Here is a 20130-nt window from a genome sequence, read left to right as displayed (position 1 = left end):
ATAAATGTAAGACATCTTTCAGTTACATGAGAAAGTTTATGTACATTGCAATCCATCTTTATGAGAAATATGCCCAACAGCACAAAGAGGAGTAATTTGGGGGTCACCTTAAACTGTCCACACACTGTGTTAAGAACTTACCATAATGCAGGTGATGCTATATCCTCTCATTTAAATTAAACACTTAACCTAGTAGAAGTACACACAAGACCTTCTTGACGAATCTCTGAATCAGAAAATGTCCCAAGGGAAGCAACACTGGGTCTACAAGGTATCCGAGACACCAACTCTGAGACACAGCTATTCATCAGAACTCCGAAGACCACATCACCAGATGAATATCTACAACATTAGGTCTGCTGGTTCTAAAGCAGAATGCACTCTACTTTCAATCCTATCCAAAGTGTTTGGAGGTTTTGATTCCAACCTCTTGCTCTGGCACACCAGTACTCAGCATTTTGGACTCCTGGCTTTCTTCAAATCTCAGTACCCCACAGAACATGGACCTGTTAACACCTGCAGCAGCACCTTGACTATCCATCTAACTTGATCTCCTTCCCATGATCACCTTCTCAGCACAGCACCTAATATATGGACTTAACGAACTCTGCTTTGGTGACTTTAAAGGAGAAAACCAATATACTAGTTTCCAGTTAGGCAGTGATTTTCCTCAGCATATTTTTTAAATAGGATAATGAGTTTTTGTGCTGTGCACACAGTAGGCACTCATGTACGTTTTAATGGATGGTTCAAACAGGGCTTCTTTTGTCAAGAGTAAGCAAAGAAATGTTTCTTCTTTATGGTCCACAACACATTTATTTGTCCAGGAAAGCTAAAATATAGTCCCTTATTGGTAAGAAAATAAATTTGTCTGCCTTTTCATGTCCTCTTCCTGTCCTCTGAATCCATGTAAAATCTGTTGCTTTTTGTGTATGTGATGCTTTGTACTAACACAGGTTTGAATAAACCTTTTAGCTAATTAGGTGTCCCTGTAGTTCTGTTGCACCTTTTCTTTAATACATTTTAAAATTAGGGCTTGACTTTTCAATGGGATTCTATCCCCATCATGTGTTCTAACCCAGCATCCTACTTGTACTCTAATTCCCCATAACGTTTCAAACATTTACCTTGTTCAACAAATAATTCTCATTAAATTCCCTCTATCATTTAAACTTTTCAGTTTGAATATATTTATATTAGTTAAATAATTTTTCATTATTTTTCTTAATAATTTTCACCGTTTGCTCTTCAAATTTCATTTCAACCCCTAGAATCTCTTTTTAATGCACTAAAATCCATGTTCCATTGCATTATTATGACTTTGGCTAGACCTATGGTTTATTTAAATATAAGTGGCATATATGAACTTTCTTAAAGATTCTCTACTACCAAATAAGACTCTAAATTGTCTGCCAAGTCATTTTCTATTTCCTGGTCATTATAATAATTAACTAGAATCATTTTTGCTTTAATTTTTAAGTACCCCTCTAATCCACCTTTCTTTCCTGTTCAACAAGCAGCCTTAACTCTCACTCTATTTTCCCTGAAAATATGTTCTTTCCAGTTCATTCTCTCTGAGAGACTATTAAAATTTTTTTTTAAATATTTCTAACAACTATACCAAAAAAAGCCAAATTCCTTTCCCTAAGTTTCACTCTTCATAATTTCTTCTCATCCTTCATTAATTCTCTCTCTGCTCTACTCAGTCATACTTCCTGCTCTAGAAAACCCCTCCTTTGATCCCATTCATTTTTGCTCCACCTCTTTCACCCTTTCATTATATCCTCCAACCCCATCTCATCCATTATCTCCTCCATAATTTTACCTCAACATATCTTTCTAACCATTTCTTCTACAATGTGGAATAGAGGTTTTCCTCAAACCAGCCTCTCACTGTTCCCCAAATACGCCATGCTTTCCAGCCCTACAGCTTGGCACTCACCCGTCTCCCCTTCTCCAGTGCTTTTCCCAGCCTCTTCAGAAAAGCCAACCTGTTATGTTCCCTTGAAAATTGATGGGCAGAGCTATGAATATTTTACTTTTATTCTCCAACTTCCTCCAACCCCCATCTTTCCTGTTTTCCTGTCATTTTCTTCTATAGGGTCCAAAGACTCTCTCTTGTTCCACACCAGGGACAAGCCTCTTCCTCCTCCTCCCTGATGATGTATATACTATTCTAATTCCAACCTTTTCATTATCCTTCCTTTGAGCTGGGCTTTATCTTGGTTTGGTCATGCTGCCTTTAAGAAGGAATTATTCTCTGGCTATTTCTCTTGCCCTGTTTCTCCATGAGCATCATTCAAGCATATAACAAGTGGATAAATCTTCTACGTGAGATATCTGGGTTACATTTTTAATTCTATACTCTTACTCCCTGGGCCAATAATAGAATGGATCTCCAGAAAGAACAGACATTCAGTTGCTGAATGGAAGAAATGTTGTTTCCTTCCCTATTCAAAAGCAGCTCTTCTAACTAATTAAAGAAATATGTCAGAACGGTTCCCAAGAAGAACCCATATGTCAGCACCAAAGAATTAAATATTTTGAAAATGAGAAGAACCACTTGGCCTATTTTTCAATAGAAATCGCAAACAAAGGAAAGGAAGAGAGACAGGGAAGAAATTAATCAGAATTCAAGCTGAAATAAATATAGAAATCTCTAGTTGTAATGAAAGGTAAAACAAGGTAAGCTTAGGAGTCTGGTGAAGCCCAAAGCCATTATGTATATGCCTAAGGTTTACACCACATTTCTAACACTTACCATCAGCTTTTGACCAAGTCAATCCCTCAAAAAGGAACACTGGGACATAAAAAGGTGCTGGAATGATGAGCAGTAGTTAGAAGCCTTTCGCACACTACAAATAATTCTTTAATGCGGTGCGCTTCAAAAATAGTTGGGGGAGGGCTTCCTTGGTGGCGCAGTAGTTAAGAATCCGCCTGCCAATGCAGGGGACATGGGTTTGAGCCCTGGTCTGGGAAGATCCCACATGCTGCGGAGCAACTAAGCCAGTGCGCCACAACTACTGAGCCTGCGCGCCTAGAGCCTGTGCTCCGCAACAAGAGAAGCCACCGCAATGAGAAGCCCGAGCACCGCAACGAAGTGTAGCCCCCACTCGACACAACTAAAAAAAAGCCCACGTGCAGCAACGAAGACCCAACGCAGCCAAAAATAAATAAATTAATTAATTAATTAATTTAAAAAAATAATAGTGGGGGAGAAAAACAGGTGGGCCCTTGAAGACAAGAGTGCTTTGTGAGAATGGACTTCATAGACTACAAAGCACTGTCTGAATGTAGGCTATTTATTAGTACTTGAGAGAAGTGCAATTACCTCTCACCCACTGCTGGGTAGCAAATGGTATTAAGCGTGCCCCACCACCTCTCCCAAACCTAAAATGGCAAGAGTGGGTAGGGAAAAAAGAGTGCTGGGAAGGACTTATTTCTTCTCTTAAATTCATGTTAAACCCTAGGGAACAGAGTTCCCGTATGGCCAAGTAGTATAAATGTTTCTGCGTATGCCCAGAAACAGAATGCTGTCTCACCTTAGCTGTCTGCCTTCAAGGATCAAATAAAAATATGTGTTTATAGAAGTGGAAGGGCTGCCCACCTAGCTTAGATGCTCACCTTTGAGTCCTCAGGACTTTCTATTTTCCTTAGTCAAGCATTCCTGCTGTCTCTGGGAAGCACCAGACTAAAGAGTAAAGATATATAGATGGTTTAGGTTCTGAGTTTCCTGGAGACAACAGCATTACTCCCTTCCATATAACTCATCAGAAAAGTTCAAATAAGGCACCATCACAAGGGCTATATGCAAAGATGGGTATATTTCCATCTTTGTACTATATGCAAAAATGGTTAGAAATTCCTGCTCACTGTTTCATTCAATAAATACTTGTTGATACAGTGGGTATAAAAATGAGTAAGACAAAGAATACATATGTCATATATGTATTACACACACACACACACACAGAGCTATGAATAAAGTTTATAACTTTGTAGGTTGTAAGTACTCACTATTAATTTCCTTCCTCCCTCTTTTTACCTTAAACCCCTAGCTTACCATTTTATAGGGGACAAGTAAACAAATATTTTTCTGATATTGTGCAACATGATATATAATATAATGTGATATGATATGACATAGGGGTGACAACAGTAAGTGGCACGTAAGCTGAGTCTTAGGCAGTAGTTGGCCTGGTGGACACTGGACATATCAAGGAATAAGAGGTAATCACAGTCCAATGATATGCATTTCAAGAAACAGAATAAAGATTTCCTCTGGCATCTAAGCCAGTCGATAAAAGAAAAGGTAATGTCAATTTAAAAGGGAATTACTTACCACTTTCTTTACCTAAAAAAAGAGGTACTGAAATAAAATTTAGAGCAAAGCATAGAAACTAATTTTTACTGAGTCAAATGAAAAAGAAAAAATCCTAAATATCTGTCAAAAACAAGGCTAAGTGAACTATTTTTGAAGCAACAAAAAAAGACCCCTGAGCAAGAAATTTTATAGCCATCCTTTTTCTAGGTCGGAACTCTCTTAGAATGAGACAAAGAAAAATCTGGACATGGAATAAGAGGAAGATGTTAGGAATCCATTCACCACACTGACAGAGATTTGTTTAAGAGATGAAGGGCCAAAGTAATCACATAACAAATAAAGAGGGAATGGACTGAGGGGAAAAAAGGAAAAATTCTGACTCCAGAGTAAAGGCCGATACATTTTTAGAATACTCATTAGGTTAAGTTAGATAGAAAAGATAAAAGAATTATTAGACTATGATAAAGGAAAGAACCATTTTTCATGTTTCTTCACAAGAAAACATTCAGTATGCTTTTAAAAATTAAATGTAGTATTTTAATGTACCTGAAAAACCACTAAGTGAATTCTGGAATTTAAAAATTCCTAATGCTCATTCTATAGAACACAGAGTAGGGAGGGTGGAGAACAAGAAATGCTTCCATGCAAAATAAATGACTCATTTTGATTTCCTTTATAAAAACATAAATGAAGAGCATCTTAAAAGTATATAAATAGGATCCAAAAAGGCTAGGGGTTTTTTTGGGTTTTTTTTAAGAAATAGAAAACCGTCATGAAGAAAAGATCTTAGGAAGTATACAAATTTCATTAAAATATAATTGGATTTGCAGGAACAATTACTGTGCTGTACTGTAAGGGGAGCTGTTGGCACATAAGAGCAAAGTACACGTATGAGCTCATCCGCCGGCCTCGGCAAGACCCACTTCCAGCTAGAAGCAGTCATGTTTCAGCACCTCCGATTCCCTAATGCTGACAAGCTAAACAACTTGTTTTGTCTCTGGGAGCTCTTCTCTGGTGATTAACTGCTTATGGTGAATACTAATTATATGAAAGTACAGTATTGAAGAAGTAGTGTCCTATTTCCTCTACCTGCAGCCTTGACATGGCTTTGAATCCAGAAGGTACTGGGTAGAGCCCTTGCAAACCAAAACCTAGAAGGACATTTTTCTTCCCTCTGGTAAATAAATGTATCCCCTTCTACTTTTTAGTATAACACAGCTCACTGACAAGAAACTTCCTTTAACCTCTGGGCTCCAAACCCAACAGAATTACAATAAAGTGAGTGTTTTAAAGGCCTGTAATAATCATACGGATAAATCTACAGTAAGAGTTTGTGAATTGGTGAACTATCAGTGTCCTCAACTCCCCATGTTCCATGTTGAAAATTTACCCCAAATTGTCATTTCTTAGGAGCTGCACCTCAAGAGTAAAATCTTCTCACCAGGGAGTCTATGAGAATTTGTTCTTGTGTTTTAAATCCTAAGTGCTTGTTAAACCGCCAACACTGCAAAATTAGAGACCATTAAACAATATAAGGCAGCAAGTGATTAAATCTACCAAATACACATTCAAAGCAGCTTAAGCTACTTTTTAATTAAAAATAAAATATCACTGGCTAAATTCAGATGTCTTGGCTATCCAGAAAAGGTTAGAAGCCTGTTCAAAATGCAAAATGCTGCTGATAAGTCCAGACAGAAAAGGAGAGATAGGGTAGGGGTGGGCTGGGGTTGTCTCTGAGCCCAGGGTGGAGGGACCTCAAGATGTTGATCCGGTTAAGTCACAGGACATGAAGTGGGGGGGGGAGTCCCGGCTGCACTGCAGGGTGAGGGCTCCACGGGGCTGCTCATTAAATAAGCTTTATTAGCCAAGGCCTCAGAGGAGACAGGGTGTTCCACCTTCTTGGCAAGGGGGATGAGTTGAGTAACAGCATCGCAGGAAGCTGAGGTATTGGAGATGTATAGATGGCCGAAGGAAATGTTAGTGCTATTTTTAAATATAGCGTAAATGGATTGATAAACAGTTCCTGAAATAATAATTAGTGCTTGGGGAAGGAGATATGGGGACTTTTGAGTTAATGGGATCACTTGAGATTGAAAGAAATTTTTACTGTAAAGTTAGAAGTAAATAAACATTGTAGCTTTAAGTTGTTCCTCCTTGTTTAAAGTAAAGAAAAGAAAAAGGGCCAGGGGGCTTAGTCAACGCTGGGCAGGAGGCCAAGAATCTGAAGATCAGACTTAAGGCTGGGATGATATCATTCACTCTGAAGTCTTGATACTCCTTCTAAAGCATGAGAAAATTTACTGGTAAAACCTTACCTCACCCACAGTTTTCTTATTTTTAACTCTATTTTTTTCTCTCAAGAATAATTTTCCAAATCTGCTTTCTGCCTTATATGTAAATGCTATGAATTTACATTTAGCTTCCAACATGGTCTTACCTAAAAAGCTTGCCCTAAAGTAAAGCACAGGCACTTGGTAGCTGCAGGAATATAAGACATGATACTCATATTTAATCACTTCGGTTGCCGTGGTGGTCTCCGTCACCTCAAAATCATCCAGGGGTGGCTCTAAAGCCTCCTGAAAAAAAGCAAATACAAAAACAAAATGTGTCTGTCAATAAAAAGAAGTCCTTTAACACAGAGAGAGAAAGATGAGGTTTTCTTCTTGCAAAATAACAGTTAAATAAATATAGGACTATGAGGTAAGGAAAAGGGAGTTTCCCACATTAATGTTTAACATTTGAGTCCTGGGTAAATAGTAAAACCAGAAAACAGCATTAAGTAATTCCAGATTGTTTTCGAGAGACAAAGCAGCTCTGGGTAAAGAAACAGGAAGAAAAAAAAAAAAGTAAAAAGATCTATTGCAACAGCAACTCTGAAAAATCTTTACTGTACAATTTTAGCAACAAGATGATGGCTATACAAGCTACCTTCTTCCTTACCTGTGAAAGCTAAAAACATCCTAACAATTGAACAAGATACTGCAAAATGTCCCTAAAGATTCTATTGTACTTGCCAAAAGGTGATTCACTGTGTGCTGAACAATTCCCAGTTCCATTTTGAATAAGAAAGTTATTTTGCAAGAGGCTGAATTTGTTAGGTACATTTCAAAACCTGAGATGAATCTGTTTTCTTTATTATTGTGTTATCTTTGGTACATTTCTACAATAAATCTTGATTTATAATAGAGTAGATGGTAAATATTAATGTCAACTTAAATGGGGTTTTTTAAACAAAGATGGTTCTAAGCTAGTTCACTTCTCACCTAACCATTCTCCACTGGCTGATTTTTTATTATGTGTAGGGTTTCTTAAGAATGTATCTTAACGTTTGGAAGCAATTAATTGGACATATTGAGTCAGAATCTGATTCCATCCACATTCACTTATTTATTTGGGCTGAAGAATTTCCTTTGACATTAATTTAGTAGCAGGAAAGAAGCAGGTTGGTTTGGCTCATTTCTACCTCTCATTAAAACGGTAACAACAATGAACAATCGGGAAGAGCTACAGGAAAGATTTCAAACTTTACCAATATGAAATAAGGTTTCCTGTAGAGATAAGTAAAGCCACATACTACTCTCCAGATCTGTTATCTGCTTTACTAATTCCCCACTCACAGTCAATTCACTGGGGGAGATATTACACTAGGTAAATCACAACTGAAGACATTTACAAAATAGCTTTTCACTAAACTCCAGTAAACACTAGCAATTAAACACAATGAATTAAATAACCAAAGAGAAACCACTAAAATAAGTATTCCAGATACAGAAAATTAATACAATAGCAAGGAAGAGTTTTGTCTATTTTTTTATTTAAATTTTCATTAGGCAAAGATAAATACGTCTTCTTTTAAAGCAATTCTCCTAACCAAAATTCTTTCTTTTTGGTCAAAGATTGGGTTCTTTAGCATTTATAATTTCTTTTCTTTTGTAACATTATTAAGTCATTGTGATTAAAAATAACTGCAAACACTGCACAAGTACATTTAAAAAAAAAAAAAGTGAAATTCCCCTCATCCCAGCACTTCAGTACCTCAGATTTGTAACCATTTTCAAAAGGTCATTGTGTATTTTTCCAGACGTTTTTATTTTTTGGTCTGCAAACACGTTTATACACATACATCCACCTACCCTCCCACCTCTGCATCCCCAATTAAATCATGCTATATGTACATATGTTCCTTGATTTGATTTATTCACTCATGAACATACTACCACGTGCTACCATGTCAGTGCTGCAGATTTTGCTCCTTCTTTTAATGACTTCACTGCATTCCAATATATGACTATGCCATAGTTTTGTGTGTGTTTTTTTAAACATTTCCATATTGCTAGATATTTTAGGTTAATTATAATTTTCTGCTACTACAACTAATGCTGCCATGAATATCTTAGCACATATATTTTTATACACCTCTGTTTTTCTATGGTGCAGATTCCTAAAGGTGACATTAATGTATGAGGGGGTACGTACATTTCAAATTTCAATAGATTTGTCCTCAGAAAAAAGCTGTATCAGTATATATTCCCAGCAAAAATGTAAAAGAATGCCCTTTCCCAATTCCCATAAATACTGAATATTATTTGTTTTTAATTTTTGCCTATTTGATGAATTTTTAAATGTCAGTTTTTTGTTTTAGTTTCTAGTTCCTTGATTACTAGTGAAAGTAAACATCTACTCATATATTTATTGGTAATTTATATTCTTCTGTGATGTGCCTGTTCTTATTCCTTTCCTGTTTTTCTGTATTTAATTTCCATTTGTTCTTATTGAATTATACAAACTCTTTGTATATTAGAAATAATAACTTATTACTAGAAATATATACATCTCTGCACCATAGAAAAACAAAGGTGTGCAAGTGTATGTGTGGTATGTATGTGTGTATAAAACACTTTCACTCAGTTTTCTTTTAACTTTGTTTCTTGTACATATTATCATAAAATTTTTTTTTTTACTTTCATGTAGTCAAAGCTGTACATTTTCTGTTTACAGCTTCTGAGTTATCTGTCTTCATTAGAAGGACTCCTGCTATGTCCCACCTCAGCCTTAAAAATTATAAAAATGTTAAGCTCCTCTATTCTACACACACATATTCTGTCTCTCTCACATACATACATGTTTTTAAATTGTCATTTAGATCATTAATCCATCTGAATTTTGTTTTTGTGTATGGTGTGAGGTAAGAATTTTTCCCAAATGATTTCTAATAGTCCATCATTTTCCCATTGATTTTTAATGCCACTATTACCATAAATTAGATTTGTGTGTATGTGTGTACTTATTCCCTATTCTTCTCTATTAAGCTATTTCTCTTCTTAGACCATCACTGTCCTGTTTGTAAGTAAATATTGAATTCGGTCATTAATTTCTGCACAAAACTGCAGAAATAGTCTGCCTGAGACTCAGTCCTGCTAGGGAGGATAAAATTTCTGGAAAGACTGTCCTTCACCCAAACTCAAATTAAGCACTCAGGTATGTGTTGGGGTTGACACCAGGTTCTTGCAACTGGTGAGCAATTAGACATAGATTCAGATTCTCTGGAACAGTTTGGAGGCCCACGGGGTAAGAGAGAGGGGACAGAAAAAGCTTCTTCAAGAGCTATTAGAAGTTTCACTCCAGTCACTGTTCTCACTGGCAGCTGAGTACCTTTGTAGGATTTGAAGTCTGGAGTACCTGTCCTCTAATTGCGAGTGCTGCTATGTCAACCCAGCCCCTTGCTCTGAGCAGCCATCTACAGGCAAAGACATTTTTTGCATCCTTAACTCATATTAAATGAACTGAATTCTTGACCTGTTTCTGCTAGGATCTTTCCATCATTCGTGGTCACCTTCATGATGCCCATGCAAATATCATCCTGTGAAGTCATGCAATCTGGAAATCTCGGACTTCTACATATTTTCTGCTTCCCTTTCCCAAAGTGCCAGATGGTTTTAGAACTTTAAGACCAAGGTTCTTGTCTTATTCATCTTTGTATTCCCAGATACTCTAACACAGAGCTGAGAACACTGGTAAGCAATATTTTCTGCAGCAGCTGCAGATCTGGTTCCTCCCATTTAAGTATACTATAACAAACATCATAGGTGATTTACCAGCAAGCCTACTCTGACCCTGAATTCTGAAAAAAAGTAAATGGAGGAGTAAAAATGCAAAAGATCACCAAAGATGATATACAAATGGCGAACAGGCATATAAAAAATATTTGATATCATTAACAATCAGGGAAATGCAAATTAAAACTACAATGAGATATCACTACACATCTATCAGAATAGCTAAAATAACAAACAGTGACATCTTCAAATGTTGGTGAAGATGCAAAGAAACTAGATCATTCATACATTGCTGCTTGGAGTATAAAAGGGTACAGCCGCTCTGGAAAACCATATGGCAGTTTCTTATAAAACTAAACATGTAATTACCATACAGTCCACCAATTACACTCTTGGGCATTTATCCCAGAGAAATGAAAAACCTGTACATGAATGTTCATAGTAGTTTTATTCAAAATAGCCAAAAACTTGAGACAGTTCAGATGTCCCTCAGCAGGTCATGGTTAAACAAATTGTGGTACATCATCCCACACTGCTCGGCAATGAAAAGAGCAAATTGTTGATACACACAATCACCTGAGTGAATCTCCTGGTAATTATGGAGTGATAAAAGCCAATCTGAAAAGGTTACAGACTGTATGATTCCATTTATATAACATTTTAAAATGACAAAATTTTAGAAATGAAGAACAGAGAACAGATTAGTGTTGAGGGGGTGGGCAGAAGGAGGTGGGTATGGTTACAAAATAACATGAAGAGTCCTTGTGATGATGGAATTGTTCTGTATCTTGACTACAGTGGTAGATACATGAACCTACACATGTGATAAAGTTGTATACAGCCAAACACACACACACAGACACACACACACACGCACACAGAGATCAGTATAAATAAAATGGGGAAATCTGAATAAGATCAGTGGATTGTATCAATGCCAATACCCTGGTTGTGATATTATACTATAATTTTGCAAGATGTTACCACTGGGGTAAACTGGATTAAGGGTACGTGGGATCTTTCTGATTATTTCTTATTACTGCCTGTGAATCTGTATTTATCTTAAAATTTCAATTAAAAATGAAAAGGAAAAAATAGCTAGACAATTAGAGATTCATTAAAAACAAAATACAATATCTAAGACCTCAGGGCTAACAGTACAGATGGCAGAGGGATTACGTTGATAAAGAGAGGCTGATGTCTGGAATTAGCCTTACAATAACACAGGAGAGGTGTCAGTGGATGGAGATGTGGAAGGGACACGGTTGGCCACGGAATGATGATTGTTGGGGTTGATTGATGGTTGATTTATACCTTTCAGTCTACTTTTTTGAATATTTTTAATTCTCATAAAAAATTTTTTTAAGGTAACAGAAGTTTCTGCTACCATGTTACAGGATACAGAATCACAGAACTCTAATAGTGAAAGGAACTTCAATCATTCCATCTCGCCCAACACTCACCTTGCTGATCCAAACTAGAAGGCCCAAAAAGGTTAGTGGTTTACCCAGTGTCACCCAGATAATTAGAGGCAGAGGCAGGCCTATGACCCACATCTACTGATCCTGAAACCACTGTTCTTTGTACTGGAGAATGCCATTTCTTAACTGTTATATACTTAATTTGGACTGATGTTCTAGACACCATCAGATTACTATTAACATTTTGAGTATGTTTGTTAATATTTTATTACTTTTCTTTTTCTTTCTTTCTTTCTTTCTTTTTTTTTGCGGTACGCGGGCCTCTCCCGTTGCGGAGCACAGGCTCCGGACGCGCGGGCTCAGCGGCCATGGCTCAGGGGCCCAGCCGCTCCGCGGCATGTGGGATCTTCCCGGACCGGGGCACGAACCCGTGTCCCCTGCATCGGCAGGCGGACTCTCAACCACTGCGCCACCAGGGAAGCCCCTCTATTAACTCTTAATATCAAATTAAATATACCCAAATCCTCTTTAAAACATAATAAAAGAAAAGTAATAGGGGCTTCCCTGGTGGCGCAGTGGTTGAGAGTCCGCCTGCCGATGCAGGGGACACGGGTTCGTGCCCCGGTCCGGGAAGATCCCACATGCCGCGGAGCGGCTGGGCCCCTGAGCCATGGCCGCTGAGCCCGCGCGTCCGGAGCCTGTGCTCCGCAACGGGAGAGGCCACAACAGTGAGAGGCCCACGTACCAAAAAAATAAAAAATAAATAGAAAAAGGATTCACATGTACATTTATTTTCCACAGTGTTGCTATTTCATTAAATGAGAAGATACCCGTGTTTAGAAAATTACATTCATTCAAAGAGCTAAAAGATTAAGTAGTTCACATTAATTATAGAAACCTTGATTTTATTGAATTCAATTAACAATAAGTTGACAGTGATCTCTCATTTAGAAAATCTGATATGAATTAAGCTTTACAACTAAATCTCATTAAATACTGATCATGCTAAAGACACTTCATAGATATTTTATTGAAAGCAAACCCAAATAGTGTACTGTGCTTAGGAAATGAGATCCATATCTCTATTTAGCCTAGAGGGAAAAGTAATTGGAGGAAGAAAAACTTTTTTTCTATCACTAGAAATCTCTATTACTATTACTGAGCAAACATAAGCAACAAGATTTATTTATAATGTCCCTTGAGGAAAAGAGATTCTATTTGTTTATCTTCCACCAATCAGGTTCTTAATTCAAACCTAACAGTTACAGGCCAGAATCGTAGCCAAAAAGCCAAAGAGTGACAGAGGGACAGTACTGGTTCAGGACAGTCTTTAGCTGCATCCACGAGTGGACACATAGCCATCTAATCACAATGGAAAGATGGACTGTGTAACAAACTTTGCTTGATTTTCCTGAGCCAACATCCTTTTAATATTTTCAGAAGTGATAAAGACTGACAAAGCCTTTGGACAAATCGTTGAAAAATCAATTCCTTAAGAAAAAAGAATTTTAATTATTAAAACATTTTAAATGAATTATAAAAATAACCTATGTGGGACTCTAAGTAAGCAGGCCCTTTTTGTTTTGTTTTGTTTTGTTTTGTTTCATGTGCTCATTATTTTACAGTGGGGTGGTTTTTTCACTATTTTTACTCCTAGAATGACTCTTTTTTTCATGATCTCTGTGGCTTTTGAGTGCGTGATTGTCACAAGAACTTTGCAAGTGATGGCATTCTTTTAGCAACTGTAAATGTTGCATCCAGTACATAAGAGAGAGTTCAACACCAGGCAGGCGTGTGTCTGACAGCATCTGGGGTGACACTGGTACCAAGATGATCCCAAGGATAGCATCTCAGTGAGGCTCCCCCTTTCCCAGTAACACTATCACTACTTCTGATTTTTTTTTGGAAAGAAAGGGGTGCCATTCTTTGCTCTCCAAGCTCCATCAGAGGGGAGCAAATTAGCACCCGCATGGCCAATGTGGGTTCTCACTGAGAAAAAGAATCTGTCTCCTGTGTGGGATTAAATCCGATGCAGCCTGGCATGCTCAAGGGCAAGGCAGTAGGGAGGGGACATAGAAACCTGCCAAAGCACATCTGGCAGTTTTCTGGATGTTTACCGCTGGCTCCATTGTGCTTCGAAGGCCATGTTTCCTTTAGGACTGTGCAGGAGACAGCAAGACAGCTTGAACCCAGAGTTGGGCAGCTAGCAACTAAGCTGAGTGCAAGGCGGACTGCAGAAGAGGCTGGCACGGAATCTCAGAGGCAGAAGGGACACAGGTTCCCCAGCAGAAGGGAATAGTAATAATGGTTAGAGGTACCTAACATATGTCAATGATGATTAGTCCTTACATCAGAACAATATATAAAAAGTATCATTTTCTTAGAAAAAACTAAGGAAAAAAGAAGGACTTTTTAAAAGAAAACTCAGGTTCTTCTCATCTACTTTTTAAGATTTCTGAGAAGTTAAATGCAAAAGAATTAGCAGGATAAGGGATATGAAAACCAGAAATTCCTTATGTAAATCATGACTGAGTAAAGGAAAAGGGAAAGACTTTCACCTAGTATTCTGAGCTTCAGAATCAGTCAAATGTGTTTCTATTCAGTTACCCTCTGCATGCTACATAAGAAAGACCAGCCTCAGTTACAACAGTTCACAGTTTTTCTAAGAACATTTGTGTACATTATGCCATTTGCTCCTCTGCTCTAGAGGAAGGCCCAAGGTCACACAGCAAGTAAGAAACTGAGCCAGAGCACAAATTTAAGCCCCCAGGCTCCAGGCCCAGGATTCCTTCACACTGCACAGATGATGGGATTTAGGGGAGTAGGGGATGTTAAACATTTGACTCTCGGGCTCCACTCCCAAACTTCTGCTTTTGAACTCAGTAGTTCTGGGACAAACACAAATAGAGGTGGCCATACTCCAGTGAAATTTTATTTACAAAAACAAGCTATGGTCCATAGACCTTAGTGTGCCCACTCCTACGAGTCCGTCTTAAGGCCTTCCTTAATTTCACTTTATTGTATTTTTATAAGTAGTAAGCAGAACCTTATTAAAGGACCTGTGTCTCCATTTGGTGAACTTTCCCCCTTTTCTATTTTTTTCTATCTTAGAATGTTACATTAGATTTCCTGAAGGGATGATAAATTCTAAGCCTTCAAAGAATGACGATAATTGAATACAACAGGCTGAAGTTTGGCTGAAGTAATTTTCTAAGGTAAGAGATGGCACTACCGTAATTTAAACAAGTGAGATTTTTAATTGTCTTGATGAATAAACTGCAAATTCCTTCAGCATATGAATAAACGTCTACACTCAAATCCAGAAATGAGTAAATTTCATTGCCAAAGAGTGAAACTGATAAGGTCTTGATAAACAGACCAAAAGGCAAGCACTAGTAATTTCAAGAGGGGCTGTCTCGGTATGTGCACAAGAAACATCATGTCTAGGAATCAGGTGTGAACTGCTCTACAGGACCTTCAAGTGAGCCTGAGTTCCTTCCCCTTCCTCAAAACTGTCTCTGGATTATGTGGATGTGAATAGGCTTTATTTGTTTGCTTGTTGGCTCTTTTACTAGGAGAACCCCTTCCACAAGTGCATACCGCGTGCTTGTGCCAGGACAAAGATAGAGGCTGAGGGGTGGTTAAACAATACTATTGCAGCAGCAATGAGAGCACAGTGAATGTTCTCATCTTTCTACTGGAGTGGAAGTGTATATTCAAATCTCAGATAAAAACATCTAGATATTAGAGAAGCATAGTATAGTCAAATGTGGAAAAGGGCATGGAATTTGTAGTTAGACCTGGGTTCAGTTTCTGACTCTGCACTCTCTGGATGAACAGACCATTTAATCCCTCTGAGCCTGAGTTTCCTTATTTGTTAAATGAAGGCACTTTCTCCTTGTTTAAAGTGTATTAAACAAGATAAACTATAAAACTATCTGACACATAGTAGGTATACTGATTAGTTTATTTATTCATTCATCAAATGTTATAGGGTATTTTCTATGTTCTACATCAAGGGTCCGCAAACATTTTCTTAAAGGGCCAGGTAGTAAATTTTTTAAGCTTTGTGAACCATGTGTCTCTGTCAAAACCACTCAACTTTGCCACTGTAGCACAAAAGCAGCCTAGACAATATGTAAATTAATGACTGTGGCTTTGGTCCAATAAAATGTTATTTATGGACACTAAAATTTAAATTTCATATAATTTTAGTGTGTCATGAAATACTATTCTTTCTCAACCATATAAAAATGCAAAAACTGTTCTCAGCTTGTGAGCTGTACAAAAATAGGAAGCTGGCCACAGTTTGCCAACCCTTGTTCTAGACTCTGTCCTAGGATCTGGGAACAGAGGGGAGAACAACAGCAGACATTGTGCCCTAAAGGGAAGAGATGTGATAAACAATCACACAAATTTAAAATTATCATCACAATAAGTGCTACTAGAGAAAATGCACAGAGTCCCAGAGTATACATAATTTTACCACATCTATAAATTTTTTGTGTGTGGTTTTTACCTTTTTTGTTTCAGCTCTTTCAAATATAAACCAGTTTTATATAGGATTGACCCTTTTAATATCCTAATTCCCATTCCCCAAGGTTTATTTTTTAGTCCAATGACCATATCATCCACCCAGATAGATTTTGAGGAACACCTCTAATCACCCAAGCTTCTTCCTAACAAACTCTTCTTGCAGACACTAAAAATTCTCCTTGCACACTTCATTCTGTCACTACACGTCCTGCCCTCAGCAACAGTTTCTGCTTGAGAATGCCCTATGCCTTTCTTTCTCAGCTTTGAGCAAACTCACATACATGTGTACACATGTACACAGTGTGTGCAGACAGAGCAAATATTCTTTCACTAACCATTAATGAGCGTCTACTATACGCTAGGCATGGTGCCACCACTGGAGAATTAGTGGTGAAACAGAACAGACACAATCTTTGCTCTCAGAGAGCTTATAACTAGAGGGAGAGTGAAGGAAAAACCAAATCGTTCCATCAACAATTATTTGATTATAGTGTTGCAAATGCTATAAAAATATAAGAATGTATCTTGGGGCCTCATCTGGTCTGGGGTCAGGGAAAGGCTATGCTATGGCACACACACATCCCTTAGGACATGAGTGCCCCGAGGGCATGGTTTTTGCCTATCTTATTCACTAAGGTATCCCAAGCATCTTGAACAGAACCTGGCAAATAGTAGGCATTCAATCAATATTTGTTAAATGAAATAAGTGAATGGAATGAGCATAAACTCTCTGTTATCATTTCCGTCCTATAAATCAGGGGTCTCTCAACTTTTTTGCTTGTGATTCCTGGAGTCAAAAAGTTTAAGCATTCATCTTTATTGTGTGTATATTTACCTTCTGATCAGTTATGAACATGTATTTGTGTGTAATATACTATGTACATTTAAAAGATTAAAGTTGAAAACCTTCATGGATAAGACAAAGATGAGGGAAAAATATTTTCCCAGTGATTATTTTAGTTAGGTGATGATCTGGTCACTGATAGAAGTAGGCATCCCGCTCTGCTCTTTGCTCTGAGCACCACAGGACCTTCACTGGCCCCTTGCCCTCATCTCCTCTTTGGGCATCTTGCCCATTTTGCCCTCAGCTTTCTGGGGCAGTGGCTGTGGCTGAATAAAGTTGCAGAAATGTTGATTTTAAAGTACCCATTGCAAAAGTTAGCACGTAAATGGCCATACATGTAAATCACATGCAAATGAGCACAGAGTTGCCAGTGTTTCACTGGGCTCCTGGCTTCAGAGCCCACACTGCTGAGCACCCAGCCCTGGTCACAGTCCTGGATGACCAGACACCCAGACACCAAACGCCCAGATCCTGCCTGCCAGGCAGTCCTGCCTCTCTCTCCAGCACAGGGGCGCAGCCTTAATTCAAAACGGACTCTGAAGAACCAGACGTGACTTCCTTCCTCTTCATAAAGAATCTTGTTCTAATTTGCACATAGACAAAGAGCCCTGGGTTCCAAATGTGTAAATCAACACAGTAAATAAAGTGTTATTGAAAAACAGTTATTTTATTTAGTAATGGTACAGACACGTTTTTTTGCCAGTAATATTTTGATGACAGCAATTTGACTGAATATGCTACAGACTTTTTTGTTTGTTCTGCTTTAAATCTTAATTATGACATGGCATTTCAAAAGTCTGGCTTCAGTTTTTTCTCCATTTTTTTGGTAGGTGATTTTAATGGTTGCAACAGCTAAAAAAGATACACAAATCCACGTGGAAGACATATATCACTGGATGTGCCTAGTAAATCATGACACACACATTTCAGTCATTTCTCCAAGTCCTAAGAGGTTTGTCTTCATGTTCTGGATGCTTTTCAGTGAGTTGCCACTCAACACAGAGAGCTTCATGTGATCATTAGGCACAACATGCACACAGGTTGAGGGTCATCATTAATAACAGTAAATGTAAATCCTATCTCAAGAAATCAAATTTGGAGAGAGAATTTTTTTGAAAGATCGGATTATATTGTCATTTTTACATACTGCCATTTTGTTGTTGTTGTTGTTGTTCATTAAAGTTTCTTGGCAGGGATCTTTAAAGTCCCTAGTCTGACAAGTAGGAGTTGTGTTAACTAAAACTGGATGAGATCATCCCGCTAAATCCAGTGCACAATAAGCTGTGATACATAACAAAAGCCTGTAGGAGTAAACCACCACTGTTGGCCCCTTCCTAGCACCTGGCTCCCCGTTCCCTTTCGGATGCCTTGAATAACATATAGGACTCCTGGTCTTCTGACAAATGAACCGCATGAAGACTCAGTGTGAGTCCATGTTTAAATATTAGTAAAGCTTCATTTAAAAAAATAAACAAAGTATAAAAGTAGTTCTAATATTATTTCCCACATCTCAAAGGATTGTTCTGCAAGCCCCCTAGGTGCATGTATCCACTTTAAAGACTATGCTGTTGATCCAGACCATTGTTAAAAAATTATGAAGAAAACAAAATTGATCCTTAGCATCTCCTATATCCAGCTTTTCATGGTCTTGTCTTCCTCTTTCAGCACAAGACTTCCAAATTCAGCCCTTCTGATTTTCAGAGGAAAGGGACTTGAAAAACTCATTTACAGTAAATGTTACAGGCTAGAAATGTGCATCTTACCAAGAGTCTTTTCCTTTGAAAAGAAGTTTCCCTGAATGGGAAAATCTTAAAGAATCACTGACCATGCAGTTACTGTAAAGGAGAACAAGACATGGGGGAAGAGGGGCAGCAGCGGGGGCTTCCCTGGCACCCTTCAGAACACACCCAGGGGACTGACTGCCTACTGTACTAAGGAGAAGGCCAGACCTGCCAAGGACAAGGATGGTGCAAAGTGGCATGTGGACATGACCAGAGCCTCAGATCTGTCTCTAAGGTAACAGAAATTGCTCCTGGAAGGAATGTGACTTCCAAATGCTGGACCCCCATTTTCCCTGTTACCAAGCATAGGCATTCAACCACTTTTTCTATTTGTAATGCTAATGATAAATCAGGATGCAACAGAAGTTTCCAAACAATAAAATAAAAGAAGCGTAAGCTGGTAATACTGAATTAATGTATTTTCTTGGTTACTTACAATGGTAGAGAATTATTTGCACAGTAAGGAAAATGCTAATTTCATTAAAGTGCTGTTAGATAAGGCTTTTAGACTAACTTGGAGCACCCTAAAAAATTATATAGAGGGACTTGATTTGTCAGTTCTAACCTCTTTAGAATCGATTGCCTGCACAGGTGCCACACGTGGAGGAAAACCAAATCCAGAACTGACTTGTTTCCTAAATGAACTGGGAAGTTGTCATTAAGAAGCATCTGCTACTTTTTGCCTTCATGTAAAAGCATTCTTGTACCGCTATAACGGACTATTGAGCAGATGTTTTAGAGCACTATGCCCACAGCAATACGTGTATCATAAAAAAGGTAAGAAGCTACAATGTAATTAATGATTTCAGTTCCTCGATAAATGAACTTCACTTTTTTAAAAAAATGGATTTAAAGTTGTGTCACGAATTTCAACTTTTAACTCAAGCAATGCTTTCAAGAAAGTGAACAGAAAATCAAACCCAGCCTTACACCCAACATGATGAAAGCTGAGGGTCCAGAAAAGGCTTCTCCAGACCAGACCACTCTACCACCTCCCCATGGATCAGCCAGAGAATTCACCATTGGAGACTGACTTCATTCACACAACGCTGGGAATGTAACATAATACAGAATCTACTTTTACAAAATTACACTACTATTCTAAAATCCCCCAAATCTGAATTCCAAAACACACTGTAGCTCAAGAACTGTAGGAATGTAGGTTTTT

At 38.0% G+C, this 20130-nt stretch overlaps 1 protein-coding gene across 3 annotated transcripts in view; it reads right to left on the bottom strand.

Annotated features, from left to right (window-relative positions):
- ATG10 (autophagy related 10) overlaps positions 1-20130 on the bottom strand; it is a 235561-nt gene that overhangs the window by 87299 nt on the left and 128132 nt on the right. For all 3 annotated transcript variants that reach the window (XM_060093112.1, XM_060093114.1, XM_060093113.1), the window contains one exon: positions 6762-6900. In XM_060093112.1, coding sequence (XP_059949095.1) covers positions 6762-6900 — 139 coding nt within the window. The remainder of the gene's footprint in view (positions 1-6761; positions 6901-20130) is intronic.

This window comes from Mesoplodon densirostris, chromosome 3 (genome assembly GCF_025265405.1).
Source record: "Mesoplodon densirostris isolate mMesDen1 chromosome 3, mMesDen1 primary haplotype, whole genome shotgun sequence".
NCBI lineage: Eukaryota > Metazoa > Chordata > Mammalia > Artiodactyla > Ziphiidae > Mesoplodon > Mesoplodon densirostris.
Note: the sequence above shows the minus strand (reverse complement) of the source record. Positions and strands in the feature narration are given on the sequence as shown.